General features: G+C 38.1%; 2 protein-coding genes across 4 annotated transcripts in view; one reads left to right on the top strand and one right to left on the bottom strand.

Moving 5' to 3' along the window:
- LOC135074454 (uncharacterized) overlaps nt 1–18,727 on the top strand; it is an 86,927-nt gene that overhangs the window by 22,913 nt on the left and 45,287 nt on the right. The gene's annotated exons all lie outside the window — the stretch shown is intronic.
- On the bottom strand, nt 12,722–17,928 carry LOC135074938 (uncharacterized). 3 transcript variants are annotated; one of them, XR_010257922.1, is made up of 2 exons: nt 16,995–17,193; nt 12,722–13,064 (listed from the first exon to the last, which is right to left on the bottom strand). XR_010257922.1 is itself a non-coding variant. In XM_063969301.1 (2 exons), exons 1-2 carry the CDS (start codon nt 17,872–17,874, stop codon nt 12,976–12,978), a joined length of 444 nt encoding a protein of 147 aa, XP_063825371.1. In that variant the 5' UTR covers nt 17,875–17,928; the 3' UTR covers nt 12,722–12,975. The 3 variants fall into 3 exon arrangements, 1 of the variants encoding a protein (XP_063825371.1); XR_010257923.1 differs by lacking the exon at nt 16,995–17,193 and adding an exon at nt 13,748–14,449; XM_063969301.1 differs by lacking the exon at nt 16,995–17,193 and adding an exon at nt 17,520–17,928.

Below are 18,727 nucleotides of genomic sequence, written 5' to 3'. Positions count from 1 at the left end.
TATTTTCTGAGATTTCGTGATGAATGAATGAGTCAGTCAGTCAATCAGTCTTTTCTCAACCTTTCGCTTTTATAAACATTGGAGAGGAAACCAAGGATAGAAATGTCTTATTCGGCAAAATAAGATTTGTTATTTGACAAAAAATTACAATTAAATAATATAAGAATTGCTTAACTTTGCCACTAGTCAAAGTAAGTAAGAGTAACCAAACTTGACGTCCCCTAAATACTAACCTTAGTCAAACCTTATCTAATTTCTTTAACATTTAAATCCTATAAAATACTTATTCACCATAACAGCACGCACGTTTATTCTCCACCCCAGTACTTAGTGGTTTTGCTAAGCAAGTAAGTAGGGGGTGCAAGAAGGTAAAGGTCAACGTAGTTTGCACGTGCTTTTAAGCTTTAGTGGGCTTGTTTATGTTGCACGTTAATGGAAATGAGAATTAACGGAACTTATCTTTTTTTATTATTTTAATGCTTTAGGTGAGAAAACCTATAGCCTGAATTTATTTAAAACTTTTATGCACGTAAACCACGGTATATTATTATGTACAAGGCGACCTTAATGCCAATCGGCATTCTCTTTCAGTATTATTTTCATTCTTTAAATTATTTCATTTTTCAAATAAATTTTATTCCAGTCAAATTAGCGATCAACCTCGGAATGTAAATGTTAACTGAAATTTCGAATAAACCTAAATAACTTTTAATAATATTATTTTGGCGTTCTGAAAGATTAGCAAAAGATTCTTACCAAATACAATATTGTGTTTTTAAATAATACGGTTTTCTATTGCTTACAAGCCCGTTTGCCTTTCTCTTAAAAAAGGTGGAATGCGAATGAAACTTACACAGGACATAAAACACCAGAGGGTCCAGAGAGTAGTAAATAGTGATAGAACGCTGTAGTTTCAGATAAACATTTTCAGCAAATAGTGTTCAGCTAAATACCGTGTTTGACTTGACGTAGTTACCGACTGCACCATTGATTTAAACTAGTAACGGGCACTAACGAGGTAACTTGCCCATGATAGTGTTGAGCTTGACAACTTTGCGACTAGTCGCAACAAGTCGAGTGACCTACCTACGGGTTGAATAACTTGTTCGAATATTGGCACTAGTAAATTGATGCTCAGATTTGTAAAACAACTAGATTCGTAATACAAAATGTATGGTATCGATAACAAGGTATCTTATTGTCTGCATTATCATTTCATTCGTGGTGTCAAATCAATAACATTGTTTTTCGATGTCTGCATTTCCGCAAGTCTTTGTTTGCTTACTTTAATGTACTTAGTTTCTAAACTATTTGGTTTCGAGAAAATTGTATTAGTTAGTTTAAACTTGTGTTTTTCGTAGCCTAAGTGGCTCTCTCGTGAAATGTGTAAATCTCTTGAAACACAAGGAATAACGGGAAATCAAATAACATCTGCGATCTCGTCAACTACTCCAAGTAAAAGGGCGAAGAGCAATAGAAAGTTGCGGCGCAAAAGAAATATTATTGCGCGTGTTTTATTTCAAAGACGAATACGGAGCTGGGGAAGTAATGAAGAAAAATGGATCCGTGTTCTGACTAGTTGTATCGGTAGACTTAGGATCTTTTTCTGATGTACTTGTTTGAGGACACTTGAAAAACATAAGCCTCCTTCTGGAGCACTTGGATAATAAAAACAGCTTGAGTTGACGCAGAAGGTCTTTTGTATTTAATTAACTGCTCTTTAATACATCTTACTTGACTGGTGTAGATTCGATGTATGATACAAAATTCCTGTCTAAAATATACCACCTAAAAAGAATATGCGGATTCAATGAAAAAAGCTGTTCAGTACAAATTCAAACAGACGAAATGTCTACGATTTCACCGACCATCTTCTAATATTACATTTCTTTGTGTTTATAGAAAAAAATGGGTAAATGGGGATTATTGTGGTGAAACTTTCCCCTAAGGAGTATCATAATATAATACAATAACCTTGAACCATTATCTATTTGTCTGTTTACACCCTGACATTATTCAATGCCTCCAAGGGCACGATAATGTGATACGCTTCAATTCACATTCCAGTCAAAAATATGAACATTTGGGTTGTGGAAAGGACTTTTCGTATGACGACCACACCTCGGCCAATTTTCTTTTGTGCTCTATTCAACAGAAATAGAATCTGTTTTTGAATGACAATACATTTAGTTGTCCCTTGAGGTGTATGTTGGATAGCCATTTTCCTTTTCTCTCGCTTCATGAACATTCAATTTTTACATATGTGCTCATCGGCTTACCCGGGATTTTGTTACGTAGACGATATTATTATTTCCTTTGGAGTCGCTACACGCTGTTACACTGAAACATTTATTTTGTGGATGCGAAATTAGATGGGCCCAAGGCGGTTATCTGATTGATGGTGTGCGATAACTGAATAGAAAAGACGAAATTTTGGGGAAAATTCGGTGCTTTTCTTCTTGTGGATGTTAGTTCTTGTAGCTCTTTGAGATTCTGCTTCTGAAATTAAATTGCTGTTTTACTTTCTAGTACAAAGAGATAGTCATGTTAATAGGTATGTGAGTGTTTTGAGATCTCTAAAACTTATAAAATCATGTACCTACTAAATGAGAAACTACTTTGCTTAGCAAAGTATTTTTTACAATTTGGTCTTACCATAAAATTAATTATAATTCAGAGAATGGATCCATTTTCCAGTTAGATTCTCAGATGCGAGGACATACGTGATATAATCATTTTGAGAGATTTTGTTCCTAGATTTATTATGATAAAGATTGGTAATATGATAGCAAACTCGTGTCGTTGTTCGAAAAGAAATATTAGGATTCTGCACCTACTACGGAACGTCAAGCTGTCAGTCCGATTGAACCATATTAGGAGCCTGTAGTCCTATACTTAGGTATAGGTATATACAACCCTAGGGTTGTGTTTGTAGCCTTTACTTGAAAACTTATGTATGATAGAAGGAAAGGAAATACTGTTAACAAAGATTCATCATCATTTCAGCCATAGGACGTCCACTACCGAACATAGGCCTCCCCCGATGATTTCCATGTTGATCGATTGGTAGCGGTCCAGCGCCTTTCTGTGCTACCTTTATGATGTTCTCGGTCCACCTTGTGGATGAAGGTCCTACGCTGCACTTTCCGGTACGCGGCCTCCACTCCAGAACCTTGCTGCCCCATCGGCCGTCAGTTCCTATATGCACTTCAGCTTGCTAATCCGTTGGGATATGTAAGCGACTTTGGTTCGCTTACGGATCTTCTCATTTCTGATTCGATCTCGTAAAGAAACACCTAACAAAGATTGGTAACGTGCAATCACATTACAAACATAAAATAGCTGTAGAACAACTTTACAGTCTTAATCCCCATAACACTGTAAAAGGACCACCAGAATCCGTAAACATCGTTAGGATGATACCATTAGCATTCCAAGAGTTGCTGCGTAAATGTCAAGCGCCCCATTTGCCACAAATATGTCTGCAGCTGTACTTCTTTATGTTTTTCAACGGAACCATTCTGAGCACTCGTTTCTACGATTGACCATGTAGTGTACAGATAGAGACATAAGTGTTTCGTTGTTTTGTTTAATTATTACATTTAAAGACCGTCGAAAACTTATATTTTTTGTTACCAACTGAGCAATAAGTAAAAGCATAAATAAATACGTGATATGTGCCCTGAGTGCCCGAGCATCTGTACGAAGGAGGATTTAATGAATGCTACTGACAATGCCATTCTTGTAGCGGAGTTTTGGGCTGAAATACTGTGTAGGTTTGTTGTCGACACGACAAGAAGAAGAAGAAATGCAGAAAATTTTGACGCTTTATTTATGTTATACTATAGTTTTAAGATTTCAGATCCTATGTTTACCCATGATTGTGCAAATAAAAAAAATAATTTGATAATTACAGTAACTTACTAAGTACCTCCATTAAATAAGGCTCATTCATTTTGGAAAGGCGTTAAATTCATAGACTCAAAGGATAGGTTTAATTTCAATAATTAAGCTAATCACAGGCTTGAGTCTACTCAACAGCGTAGATCATGCAATGTTTCATAATTATGTGCTACAAATTGCAGTATTTGCCATACTCAACCTCGTAATTTATCCTTTAGGTAAGTATTTTTCATCGCATTACCCAAACTCACTTTTCTTCCGTAGACTTATCGCTTTTGCCCCCGACTATACTTTTCCTTATATTAGACTATAAAATCGTTTAATGCCGTCAGCCATGAGTTCTCTGGGCATTAATGTCAGCCATCCCTCGTGCGATGTCAAACTTTTTTTGTCCGTAAAACGACCTCTTTGAATGATTCTCCGAACATAAATAATTCTACAAGGGGTTACTTCAAAAGAACATTGTTGCAAACAGTTGGTTAAATAGTGTCTTTGAAGTCGAGTGTTAATGGTTGTTTTGATATTACATTAATTTAATGCTTAGTTTGAAGCAATTAAGCAATTGGGTTTTATAGGATTTTACTTAATCGGTCCATTTGAGTGCACGCAACTTTTTTTGGTAAAAATTGTATCGAATTCCACAAAATAATGTTGGCAGTAAAAATTCACATAATCTTTTTTGTTATAAATGGATTTACAAAGAAATTTCGGTTGAAATATTTTTATTTCATGAAAATAAAAACGGCCGGATGAGTTTTCGAGGGCAGTGAACTGAAATGTATGATGAATACTATTTACTAGGATTTACTTTCTCGAGTCTTCTTCTGGATTGAATTCCAAGTTGACTGATATTACTACCTATAATTTATTTAATAGAATAGTATATAAAATAGATTAAAAATTACTTATTATGGTTAGGACGGTAATAATCTTGTCGGTCCAATTCAAGCATTATCATGGCGGCTCCTTTTGTTTTATACCAGAGTTGTGACCGAGTTATTACAACCCACTTAATACAAAGTAAGAATGCTTCAAATTAAATTACGTCACCATGTTTTTACCCCCAAAAATGTAAATAAATGACGACAAACAACAGCTCTCATTTTCATTACGCGTACATATTGAATTCATCAAAAGGTAAGGCGGAGTCCGTTTTCGTTTCGGGTACCGGTTTCATTTTTTCCCCATCCCATCCCCTTTGTGGAATTGAAGCTTGCTCCAAAGGTTTTTCGGCAATTCAGAATTAATTAGTCGTCAAATCCAAAGTTTAATCTTCCCTCGTTTTTTTTTATAAAAATATTTACATTCTTTATGGACTTTCATTGGTTTGCAAATTAATTTATGCGAAAATCAAGTATCCCGTTTATGGTCTCTCAATGTTAGGATTTGAGTCGCTAATTACTTGGTATTGTGCTTAGATGAAAAAAAAACCTTTTAATTACATTTGGATTAGCTCTGGGTCTATAGAAGGTCCAAGGTATGATGATGGGGTCTATTTAAAAAACGAGTAAGTAAGTTTCACGAAACAAATATTTGTTTTGGTCACATTTTGAGCCAGTTTCTTCTTAAAAATTTTGGATTTCCATTAGATTGTTGAAAGCGATTTATAATTTTTTGATTCTATGAGAACATGATATGACATGGCACACTGTCTTTGACTTGAAAGAAGTTAAATAAAGACTGAATTCAGAAATATCGCCATTTTTATAAATTGACCCACTAAACTTCGACGACCGTCATTTTTCTTACGAAGTTACGGAACACTCAAATCTTGTCTATGGACAGCAAAGAACGTGCGACGACTCAGAAAGTACGACCTTAGAACACTTAACAAGGTTATCGACAAAATAGTAGCGAATAAAAGGCCTGAAACAAAAAGAAAGAGGAAAATGCATTGATTGATTGGTGGCCCAGCGAGTGCGGGCTTATTACGTAAAGACATGGCAAATGCAGTTGTAATCAAGTTATCATTGATATCATGAACTATGTCAGTTGCTAAGATGTTTAGGCAGACGTTTGATTAATTAAAAGTAGGTACTTAGTGTTTCAGTAGCCTTATTTAGGTACCTAACAAAACTTCAACTACAACAAAACACTGAGTTGCGATCCTATCGAGTAATCGTTCTAACAAAATGTTAAATGACCCATGTGAATGAATACGGATTTAGAACTGTTTTTCAATGGGACGATTTCTGATGCAGCAGCTGCTGCTGCAGTCAAATTTTGAGTAAGACAAAAACAGGCAGCGAATTCCAGTCTGTACCCAAATAAAAAAGATTTCTGGTAAAAGTACATCTAGCCTCGCTGTAAACAATTTTAATTAAGTTTCTTTCAATTGTTTTTTTCGCTCTCTATACCTAATTAACCCCTCAGTCTTGTGTTCCAAGCCTCCCGTGACTCCGCAATATTTAGTCCCAATTCCATCTGGCGGAGAGGCTTTCGCTATGTTTTCTTTCAATCAAATACGATTGATCAAGAAATACCTAATAAACATGCGTAATCCGAAGCTTTGTTTGGTTGTTCGTTGATTAGTAAGCCGTATTTAGCTCCTACTTTTCTCTATTGAATTAGTTTAAATATTTTTCAAGGTGTAAGAATATTATCCCAATGTTGCCATGAAAGTAGATGACCAAAATAATGACTAACCTAAGACGTAAGTAATATGCCACACACGTGATAAGTAAGTATTAAAGTAACCGGCAAGATTCAAAGGATCTACTCGTTACAGAAAAAAACATATTATTATGTAAATTCGTCACACTTAGGCTGAGTTGCACCACCTAACTTTGACCGTAACATTGACGGTAACCGGTGCTTTTTGTAAGGATTATGACAGATTTTTGACGTTTGTCAAAGTTAAAGTAAGATGGTGCAACTCAGCCTTAAAATACCTCGTTACAAATTCCCGTTAATGACGATAATTCTGACAAAAAAGCGCCGAATCTTATTTGTGGCAAATTGACAATAACCCATTGAAGGTATAGGATGATTATGTAAAAAGGAGGAGGAAAAATTCAAAGGATGTATGTACTTCAGTTCCACTGTCGGACAAAGGCTTCACTATTAATTAAGAATTAATTACGTACTTCGTGGAGTAGCATGTATCAGTCTAACCCTAATTGGATCATCATGTCAGTGTATTGCAAATCCATCACTAAATACATGTTATTGTTATGAAGCCCTTACACGTAGATTACGTACAGCTATAAAGCTGTGTTCACAACACAGAAGGTAACTTGAAATTATTTTAACATTTTGATTTGCCCATCGCAGAGTACAAAAAAAATGACACAGTTGACAGCAAATCAGAATATACCAGTACATTTCTATTGCAAAATAGCCTGTATACTACGAGATAATACGCCACTGTATTTACACGTACCTTGTCATGCCGTTATCGGTACAAAATAATAGTTGTATCAGAACTCATCGAATCGGAACTTTGATAACAAATACTACATTGTGTCTGTGAAGTAAGTACGTCAATAGGCTTCGGTAATGTAATGAAATAAGCAAGAAAACTTGAGCGAACTGTCACAATGATCTCAATATTTATTTACTTGCAATCAAAGATAGGTCTTATGACTAGGGCCATAGAAAGCCTATTGGAGTGAATTCTACTCAAGACGAGAGCAGAAGGTAGGCAGAAAAACGGCAACGGTAGCAAAACAGGCGTCAAAAAAGTACTTGGGTCGACCACTTGTGATCGTTGCGTATTTTTTGTTCTCACTGTGACACTCTTGAGTCGTTTTTGACATTTTGATGTCCTTTTACTACGCGGATTGTATTGTCAGTGTCACCACAGAATACATAATAGTAGCGACCGTGAATTTATTACTTTTAAGTTCACGAAACTTGCTAAATTGCATTTGAATTTTTTTTAAGTCGTGTTGTTTGATTCTTTGTGTGATTTTATGTTTGCGAATAGGACATTTAAGGGTAGCGTTTGCATTGGTACTGCTTAAATAACTAGTTTTACGTCTAACTTTCGTATAGAAGCAGTAAATTTGTGCTAGTACAACAAAAACATCTTAAAATTAAATATTTATTTTTATAAAAATGCACCCGATGAAATTTCGTAAAATGAAGTTTCGTGAAAGATACTATGGAATACTAAGCGAAATATGATTTTTCCGGGCAACTGTTATAGATAGGGTGGTAAATTAGAGAATTCAACCTCGAAATTGAATCTAGTTGTGCTTCTCTAGTGTACCTCAACCCTTACATTAGGGTTGCTGATTAGTGATTATCCGCTACACTATCAAATTACGTTACATGTTTTGATACAAGACGTTAGATGTCGTGTGTGGGGGCTTACTGAATTATAGCGAGAACCCTTATCCTCGCATACGAAACCACAAAGGGGTTTAGATATTCTAGCATTATTGGTTCTATCTAGCTCTCGTATGTAGGGTAGGTGAACGTTGAATAAGGTAATATTGGTTGCTTGTGACCTCATAGCAGGTCAGATTTAAATTTAAATTGTCTTATTAGAATAAATAGTCTACGACCTTAGTACGCTACGACCATCCACAATCACACACAATCTAAAAAAAACTGAATAAGTACATCTTCGTCTCAGTTTTATGTCTTTGTCTTTGACATTGAAAAATCTTATTCAATAAAACAATAGGATTTTAATGAATTTAATGGTATTCTTCGTTACAACTGCCGAGCTGTCCAAATATTCTAAAAATATAGTAGGTACTTATACTATATTTTTAGAATATTTGGACAGCAAAGACCCAGAAAGTACAAGTGATAGCTTTCTATATTATAAATATCATAACACTACCTTTTGCCCGCGGCTTCACCCGCGTGATTCAATTGAGTTTGTGACAGATCGTCATAAATTATAGCCTATATGTTATTCTCGGTTATAAACAATAATACTGTAAAGTTTCATCAACTACACATGTTATCCTCAAGTGTTGTACCTACTCGTGTCTCTCGACAGTCGCGGCCCTTAATACATAAAGGGCGTATCTCACAGCCGCAACTAAAAATAGGTCGTAACTCATATTCGATGAGACGTGGACACGACACGCTGTCACAGTGCCACTTAATCATGACGACGCAGAACATGAGCCGCGTCAGACGCATGAGACCGTCTTTTTAGGGTTATGAGGCTGAAAAAGATCTTGGTTGTAACAAGGCGTTAAAAAGGTCGTACGAAACAAACGCGTTAAAATAACTATGACTCATTTGACTTGTGCTCATTCAAATAATAATATTTATGTATCTTCTGTGTTAGTCGGATGATTACTAAAAACTAACCCAGGTGTGAAAATTCATAAGCTCTCGTGCATTGGCATCTGAAATGGCTTAAGTGGACCGTGAAGGAGGACATTGCCTTTAAAGCACAGAAAAAAAATGTTTTTGATCAAAAAGTCGAGCTATTATTATGAGTATGTTATCTAATTTATGAATGCTCCTCACTAAATGGCCGTCACAAGTTTTATTACTTCTGTCTTATGATTTCAGTTTTCTTTACACCAAACCCCATTTTAGGATTTCCCAAATATACAAACAAAAATAACTTCCAAAGTAAAATGAAAACAAAGACAAACAATAGTCTGGAAAAGTGGGATACAAAATAAATTTATCCATTTTTCCACATTTTTCCTGTTCCATTGGTTTTCTTCGCTTTGAAGCCGCCGGATATGGAATCTGACAAGTAATTTCCACAGTCACTGTGTTTGTTTACATATTCACAAGGACTTTGCCATAAAAAATGCAAAAGAGTTGTCTTTAAACCTTTTTGAGGTGTTCCATTCTTTTTACTGCGGATTAACCTGTCACAAAAAGGCGCTGTCGCACGTCTCGGATTCAAAAATACTTTAGACCGCAAGCATAAAATAATGTGAATTTTCATAATATTCCTAACAAGGCAAAATTAAATGATAGATTCATAATACAGATTATTTATTACAGTTTTTTATTTCAACTAAGTATTGGTAGCATAAGTAGGTAGTTGATTCATCAGTTCAGGGACTTAAATTACTTTAGAAACAAAAAAGTTACCTACACCTTTCTTAATATTGTAACTTATTAGTAACTTTTAGATATTAACGACCAATCACAGAGCTCTATTCAACGCTGTGTGTTCGATTTGCTGCTTCACATAAGCAAGCATCGTTTGTGAATACGGGCGTAGGCAAGTACTTAGGTAGAATTTGCCTAAATAAAGTGTTTGCAAAATCGTTCCCACTTTTACAAGGCCTGCTTTTTATCTAAAAGCTATTTATTGAAGTGTAAAAGTATCGTTCTTTGACAAGAAAACTTTTTGGCGGCGGTCGCCTTTTAGACGGCACCTAATGGCGCGGCAATAACGGGAAGTATTTGAGTGAGAAATTAATTTCAATAATGCGAGTCTCTCAAAACAGCTGAGCAGTGTTTTGATATCAACAATTCTAAACAGCATCAAATCAAAATCAAAAATATTTATTCAGTTTAAACCACAAGTGGCACTTATGAACGTCAAAATATAGTAAATAATAAAAAAAGAAAAGGTAGCCCTTATGGGGCACTTTAATGTCTCCTTATCTTTTGGGCCCTACCAGCGCTTCGAGACAAACATATGGCAAGTGCTGGGAAAAACGCCGGAACAAAGTCAGTATTAGTATTATGGTACTTATTTATTTAAACCGTGTTCGCCTGCCTTTTACAATTTTCAAACAAGCGGCTCTCTCGCCTGGTTGTGGGATTATGAAAGTTCAAAGGGCCTTGTAGACCTAGTGCCAGATTTAATGACCCGCAATAGACATGACATGACATAATTCTGACCGACGGCATAACCTACTCTATTTTGAAGGACGTTGTCATAATTTTTTTGGAATATTAATGGCTAGAATTGATATGGGTATGAAAATATACAAAGTGATTTTACGCTGTAGAAGCCATTTTGAAACATAACGGTACGGTCTAATGTCACAATAAGGTAAGTAACCACGGAAGCGTTAAACTTTAAAAAGGTCTCCAAATTGCCCGTGTCTGTAATTGATTTATGATTCATGTCAGTTAACAGACTCATCAAAGCTACGTTCCGAGATTTCACTTGATTTCACTCAGCGGGCCATTGTGATTTATTTAAGACAAACATCTGCTGCCCTCAAGGGCCCCAACAAGGGGTCATTAAGGGTGTGCTATAAATAGGCGGGGAATGCTCTCGTATTTCATACTCGGCGAGGTATAATACGCCGCACGTGGCCGGTGGCTGCGGTGTGGTGTTGTCTCAGTTGAGAGCGTGAGCGGACTTAGAGCGTATGTTGACGAGCTCGTTTTTATCCGGTTTTTCTATCGAAGCCGGATCGTCTGCATACGCCCTTACTGCTACCTAAATACAATAGGAAAAAAGCTTTGGTTATCCTACTACATAGATAATCTAAGCTTTTTCTTTAAAGTACCAAGGAAAAACGAGCTTGGGTAGCTTAAAGAACATGATATAATCTTAACGAGGCATTATACATACATATAGATTTGAGACGATATTATATTGTCACCATCGTAGGTATAATCGTGTCACCAAGTGGCACTTGTTCATGAGCTTTTTAGACTGATATCCAAAATCATTTGAGCCCATAGTGTGAACTGCTTACACGCTCGGTGTTTTATATTATTGAAAAATATTTTTTTAGTAGGTTCTATAATCAGAGTACACGTCCTAAATAGGTTTCCATCCCATCAGGATTACAAATCAGTTAATGTGTGACCTTCAAGTCTTTATACAGAATGTGTACGCAGCTGCTGTTTGTCCTTAAGTAAATTGACAAACTGCTAGAAATAAAACAAAACATTTATATCCTACTGCATTTAACCACAACAGCAATCCTCCCAAAACGTCCTAACAAAACTGTCAACTGTATTTAACATTAACCTCAAGGAACTAATAAAAAGGTGACTTTGATGAAGACGCACTTTTAAAGGCTCATCCATCAATGTCACAGTTTGAATGACATTAGTTTGAGACGAAAATGCATACCGTGTGGGACATACCACATCTCGGTTTATTAGGAAACATGGGAATAGGAAACGGGAATCCGAATGAATTTACTTTGTAATAAAATACTTGATGATTTAGGATTTTTTTAATTTATTTGATCGTGGAATTTATGTTGATTTTGTAAAGGTTTTTAAATAAACACGCGTAGGCGTTTGTGTGGATTTTGTTTGTTTCATGTCTGGCAATTTGGTTGTTTACACACAATTAGATGTTTAGTACGTAATCAAATGATTGTAATTAATATTTCCGAGTGAATAAATAAAGCCCGTTGATTAATGTACTGACGATACCATTTTGTTGCAAAATCGACTCTATTTCTAAGTACATAAGACGGTGGTTCTGTTTATCGTCTATACTCTGGCCGCATTGGTGTGGTCATACAACCAATTGTAAATAAGTTGATATATTTTTAATGAAACGTAAAAGCGTTCTATAAACCCTATGTGCAGAGAATAAATTCCCTTCATGATTTGCATAGTTTTTGAACTTGCACCACATTATTGGATCCTTACTGATCCATTAACACTGGCGCTAAATCCACATTGGTGATCAACGTAACTGTTGTATAACTTTGTCATATAAACTAGGCTATTTAAAAACTTTAAGTACCCATATTTATTTAGACTCTACCATTCGATTTTAGATTTACAGAATCACACTGAAATATAGCTCTCAGTGTACATCTGTAGCTCATAATACAGGATACATATTTCCGGGGCGATAATGTTTATCAAACTACAATGCTGTTACGCAGATAGAAAACAGATTTATTTATTTATTTATTGGTTTACCAACAACTTATGCACTTAACGGCATTTCTGTACCGTCATCATTAGGCGGGTCCATCTTGCGTGGGTATTTGGGCGGGTAAGATCAAAAATAAAGCCGGAATATGATTCTCACACACTTGTTTAATCAATCGGAACCAATTAACACTTAATTATAAGTAATTTGACGCAGATTAAAGGCGATTCGTCGATGACGTGCAACCTCCGTCGCGCTCGAATAAAAAGTGAGCTGCAAGATGGTTGCCCGTTTGACGTTCCGCCAGAATGACAGTATTTAATCTGTCATTCTCGTCTAGAAATTGAAGGTGGCGCTACCGTCGCGCCGTCACGGCCATTCTGACAGTCGCCCGTCCTCGGGCGCATGGGCATTTCTGTAACAAGTATTCACATTAAAGTTCCGCCTACACTGCTCGCCCATCCTGATCATAACTTCTCAATATTGCCCTACTAAAATGCTATGACCGAACACAACTACAATCTTCCTCTGCGAAGGAAATCTGCAAGGCATGAGACCAACATCTCTCTCATCGCATTCACAACAGCATATTTCTAGACCGACCGATGCGTCCCTTCGACCAGTCACAAGGACATGGACCGGACAGCAATTTCTTTACGAATATGCACGACTTCCAATACTGGACCGGACAAATGCGTCCTCACGACCAGCCACAGAGGGCATGGACCGGACAACACCGTCCCTACGACCAGTTCCACAAACTCTTATACTGGACCGGACAAGTACGTCCTTTCGACCAGCCCGCGAGGGCATGGACCGGACAACACCGTCCCTGCGACCAGTTCCACAAACTCTTATACCTCCTGGACCGGACAAGTATGTCCCTTCGACCAGTCCTTGAAAACATGGACCGGACAATACCGTCCTTACGACCAGCTCCACAAAATCTTATACTGGACCGGACAAATGCGTCCCTTCGACCAGCCCATGAGGGCGTGGACCGGACAACATCGTCCTTTCGACCAGACTCACAACGCAAAACGTCATCATTCACCATCTTAACGACCGTCTAAGAATACAAGGTAAAATTTAACTAACCATGTTTTATTCCCTATGAACTTCGACCTCAACTTCAAATCTCATGCTATTATTAAAATCTTCAGAGTCAGCAGTTAAAGTTTCAGACCCAATAGATATAGTGTCATAGCCATTCATGTCATTGTGGAAAGGTGTTATATCGGTATCATCGTGGTTTTCTCCATTTTCCGCCGTCACCGCTTCATCCTCTTCCGAAATGTACGTTGATATTTCAATTAAACCCTCATTACCCCCGGGCACTAAACGCAAGTTCTCGTGAGCATACTTAAAAATGCGATTTGTTCCATCAAGACTTTTTAACTCGTAACGATCGTTATCAAGAACATTTATGATTACGTAGGGCCCTTTGAATTTCCTACTCAATTTGGTTTGATTACGCTCTGAACTCTTAATAAAGACAAAATCACCTTTTGTGTATGGTTTAACTGCAGCCCGACCTCTGTTAAAACGTACCGATTCAGAACTTGCAGCCTTTTCTATATTTTCAGATGCCTCATTCCGAATAGTTTCGAGATTTAACTGATTCTCACTTTGGGTATTTGGAGATATTTTAGCTAACCCTAAAGACAGTGATCTTATTCCGAACATGAGCTCGGTTGGAGTATATTTTGTTACAGTGGATCTAGTGCTGTTCAGTGCCAGCTGGATATTGCCTAGTTCATCACGCCATGTTTTATTTGGGTCGTTTTCGACAATGGTAAGCAGAGCTTTTAGGGTTTTCATAGCGCGCTCCACTTGGCCATTGGCTCTGCTTGAGCCGGTGGCTATAAAGTGAAGCTCAATATTATGATCTGAACAAAAACTTTTAAATTCAGAGCTGGCATAGCATCGGCCCTGATCTGCTATAATCCGTTTTGGAGCACCGAATAAGAAAACTGCTTTCTTAAGGGCATTCACTGCACTGGATGCATTAAGTGACGTTGTATGCTCCAGTAGAACATATTTTGTGAATCCGTCAATGATGACGGAGCAATATTCTTTTTGATCACTCTTTCCACTCAATTTTCCCGTGAAATCGATATGGAGAGTATGCCACGGTGCTGACACTTTAGGTATAGGGTGAAGGCGGATTGGCTGGGCACCAGAAGGCCCTTTTGATGCCTTGCACACTATACAGGAATCTACGAACCGACGTACATGCTTGGCCATATCTGGGAACCAATATTGCTCATAGATTTTATCAAGCGTTTTATCACTCCACAGATGCTGAATTTCTGAGTGAACGTGGTTAATAAGTGTCCACACTAAGGAACGAGGCACAATGGGAAGCCAGGATGTAACTTTATTTCGGCTTATTTTCCTGTAAAGAATCCCATTCCTTACGTCATAAGTCCCTGCGACAGCTTCCGGAAGCTCAGAGTTCAGACATTTAGCTACGAGATCTTTAATTTCGCCATCCCGTTTTTGCTCCACAGAAAGCCAACCTTCGTGAAGTTCTACGAAATTAACAGTTTTGGGGGCATTGGACTTAAATTTTGGGAAGTCTGAATCTTTAGTTGGAGGATTTCGCGAGAGATAATCAGCGTGCTCCATCACTCGACCTTCTCGATATATGATATCGAAATCATATGCCTGTAGAATTGCCCACCAACGGTGAACACGAGGAGTCAGATCACATTTCGACTTTGACGCCTTTAATGAGTTGCAGTCTGTGAAGACAGTAAATTTACGGCCATACAAGTAATGGCGAAAGTGCTCGACTGCACGGACCACGGCCAGAGTTTCAAGCTCGTACGAATGATATCGAGACTCGGTTTCAGTCGTACAACGACTATAATAAGCTACGACGTGCGGCATGGAATTGTCCCTTTGGATAAGAATTGCTCCATAGCCTTCAGAGCTAGCATCACAATGAAGTTCAACAGGCAATTCGGGATTAAAATAAATAAAGTCAATACCGGTTCTGATGTAAGAATACCAATAATGGTTTGACGAATCTTCTCGTGAAATGCGGTCCATTGGATGCTTCCTTTGAATTTCGTAAGTGGGTACAACGGTCCAACTATTTTCGTGAAATTCGGTATAAACTTTCGAAAATACGAAGCTAGGCCAAGGAACTGTCGCACCTGAGTTGCGGTTCTAGGTGAGGGGGCAGTTGCTAGTGCTTCAATTTTAAGGGAATTCGGTCTAACCTCACCTGCCTCAATTTCGTAGCCTAAATAATGTACTTTACGCTTCATGAATTTGCATTTTTGTAATTTAAATGAAAAGCCTGCTTGAGAAAGGGCTTCAAGAACTTCCTCCAAACGCCTTAAGCCCTCATTGATGTCAGATGAGTAACAAAGGACATCATCCATGTAAACAAGCGGTTTGTGCTCAAGGTCTTTTAGAGCTGTATTGATGCACCTTTGGTAGACAGACGGCGCATTGCGTAACCCGAAAGGCATAGTGAGATACTCATATTGCCCCTCGGGTGTCACAAAGGCCGTCTTCTCAACTGAATCAGGGTGGAGTAAAATCTGATGGAAGCCTGCTGCCATATCCAAAGATGAAAAGTAATGAGCTCCCGCCAGCTGATCTACCTGCTCATCAATTAATGGCAGGGGGTAATGTTCGGCGCGGGTGTTCGAGTTGAGTTCCCGGTAATCAACACACATACGATCTGTGTTATCCTTTTTCTTAATTAACAAGATTGGGCTCGCGAATGGTGAGGAACTTTCCCGAATAACACCCGCGTCCAACAACTCCTGAACTTTATCTCGCACTATCTCTTTTTCGGCGGGTGCTAATCTATAAGGCGTTCTTTGAACAAGCTTATGAGGATCTATCAAATTAATTTTCATTTGCCCCGTTTTGACTCGTTGTGTAGGTATACCGCTTATAAAATGAGTTGCATATTTATTAAGAATTCGTAGAAGTGCGAGTCTATGTTCGCCTGTTAAATCAGTATCAACCGTGATATCATCGAGAAATGACTGTTTTTCACAAACATCTACCGTCCTAGAACTGGTTATATTTAGTCCATTATCATCAATCGTCACGCGGCCACCGTTTTCTATAATATCTCTGCCTATTAAAAACGGGTCGGATATACAGTCATCCGGAACGACATGAAACGAGAGGGTAGTCGAATAATCTCCTATTTTGACCGTGCTAGAAATCTGAGAAGTGCATTTTATTTCCCCGTTTCCTATCCCTTTCAAATACACGAGATCAGAACATGCAGTACCCGGAAAGTTTAAAGAAGTACTTAATTTTATCAACGAGCAATTCGACCCACTATCGAAAAGAAATGGAATTGTCTCACCCGATGATGTCAGCAGAGTCCCTCTCGACGTGTCTCGCTCGCATAAGTTGACTTCTTTCGTTGTCCCGCCGTCCATCTTCCTGTCTGGGCACGTCGTCGCAATATGGCCGGGTTTTCCGCAGACGTAGCAGTTCACGTTGGACTTCACCACAGATGACGTTCGCACAGATGGTTCAACTTTGCTCGTACTACCGGTATCTTCACGACGTCGAAGACAGTCTGCTTGTCTATGTCCAGGTATACCACAAAAGTGACATCTACCGGGAAATCGTCCGTCAGCTAATCGGGGTCTCTTTAGTTCATAGTCTTGTGTATCACAGCTCTCTGCTCGACGCTTTAAAGAAATACCTCCAAGAGCCCTAAATAGCTGGGCCCTGTTCGTTATAACTTGATAACTTAATTCACGACGGATCAGTCCATCTTTTTGGCACAATACCGAAATGACGAATCCAGTAACAGCTTCTTCAGACATTTCCACCTACGGTATTCTTTCGATTAAATCCCACAAACGCATAGCTGACTCACCGGCAGTTTCCTTAACACCGATTTGAAAACGCATAATTTCGTCGAAATAATCTTGTATCAATTTTGGCTTGGCAAACTTGGCACATAAGGTTTGTTTCACTAATTCCCACGAAAGTTCATTCAATGGCAGCTTGGTAAGACAGGCAGCGGCTCTTCCTTTTAGAGAGGTGGTTAAGGCCATTAACAACGCGACACCTTCCAATTTCTTGCTCTGTATAATCATTTCAGACACGCGACACCAGCCCTCCACATCAGCATCGGCGTCATCAGGATTAAAATGAATTAACTGCACTGCATTCATGCCCGTTGCAATAGGTTGCTGCGCTGCCACTATGCGAGACAGTAAAATCTCCATGTTGCTCAAAATACTACTCGCATTTTCTTTGTCGGGTGGCCTTTTTTCTTCACTTTTTTCTTCACTTGACTGCCCTTGCAATCCCACTTCTGATAACGGCATTTCTGTACCGTCATCATTAGGCGGGTCCATCTTGCGTGGGTATTTGGGCGGGTAAGATCAAAAATAAAGCCGGAATATGATTCTCACACACTTGTTTAATCAATCGGAACCAATTAACACTTAATTATAAGTAATTTGACGCAGATTAAAGGCGATTCGTCGATGACGTGCAACCTCCGTCGCGCTCGAATAAAAAGTGAGCTGCAAGATGGTTGCCCGTTTGACGTTCCGCCAGAATGACAGTATTTAATCTGTCATTCTCGTCTAGAAATTGAAGGTGGCGCTACCGTCGCGCCGTCACACTTTTGAAATATGACGAACATCTATAACTTAAGACAATGCGTCACAAAACGTAAATGTTATAAAACATTGACCTATAAACTAGACGAATTGTAAACTCTGTGTTTAGATCGCATTCAGGATGACAATTGTGTAGGAAAATCAATCACAATAATGCAGCTATATCAACTGCAATGCTATACAGGGTGGAAACATTTCTAATGTTGTTTGAAGCTAGAAACATTGAATTTCCGGATAGAAAAAGTTTATTTGTAACCTATTTATTGATACCGTTTGGAGCTCGTGAAGCACTTTCAGGATCAGTAAACAGATTTTCAAGATATCTTGTATAGTTAAGAAATAATTGAATGAGATGACTTATAGTTTTCAGCCCGTATAAAGTAAGGAAATAGACACATCACAAGATGTATTTGGAATAAAGGGAGACAACTAAACCAGGAGTATCTAAAAC

The sequence above is a fragment of the Ostrinia nubilalis genome, chromosome 9, assembly GCF_963855985.1.
Source record: "Ostrinia nubilalis chromosome 9, ilOstNubi1.1, whole genome shotgun sequence".
Taxonomy (NCBI): domain Eukaryota; kingdom Metazoa; phylum Arthropoda; class Insecta; order Lepidoptera; family Crambidae; genus Ostrinia; species Ostrinia nubilalis.
This window is presented reverse-complemented; position numbering and strand designations above follow the sequence as displayed.

Excerpts from the sequence above, each read along its gene's own strand:
- LOC135074938 (XM_063969301.1), bottom strand. The coding sequence starts at position 17,874 with ATGGAGATTTTACTGTCTCGCATAGTGGCAGCGCAGCAACCTATTGCA. Across the intron at positions 13,065-17,519 it reads CGGTGTTAAGGAAACTGCCG|AAATGCCCATGCGCCCGAGG; the intron begins GTGAGTCAGCTA and ends TACTTGTTACAG.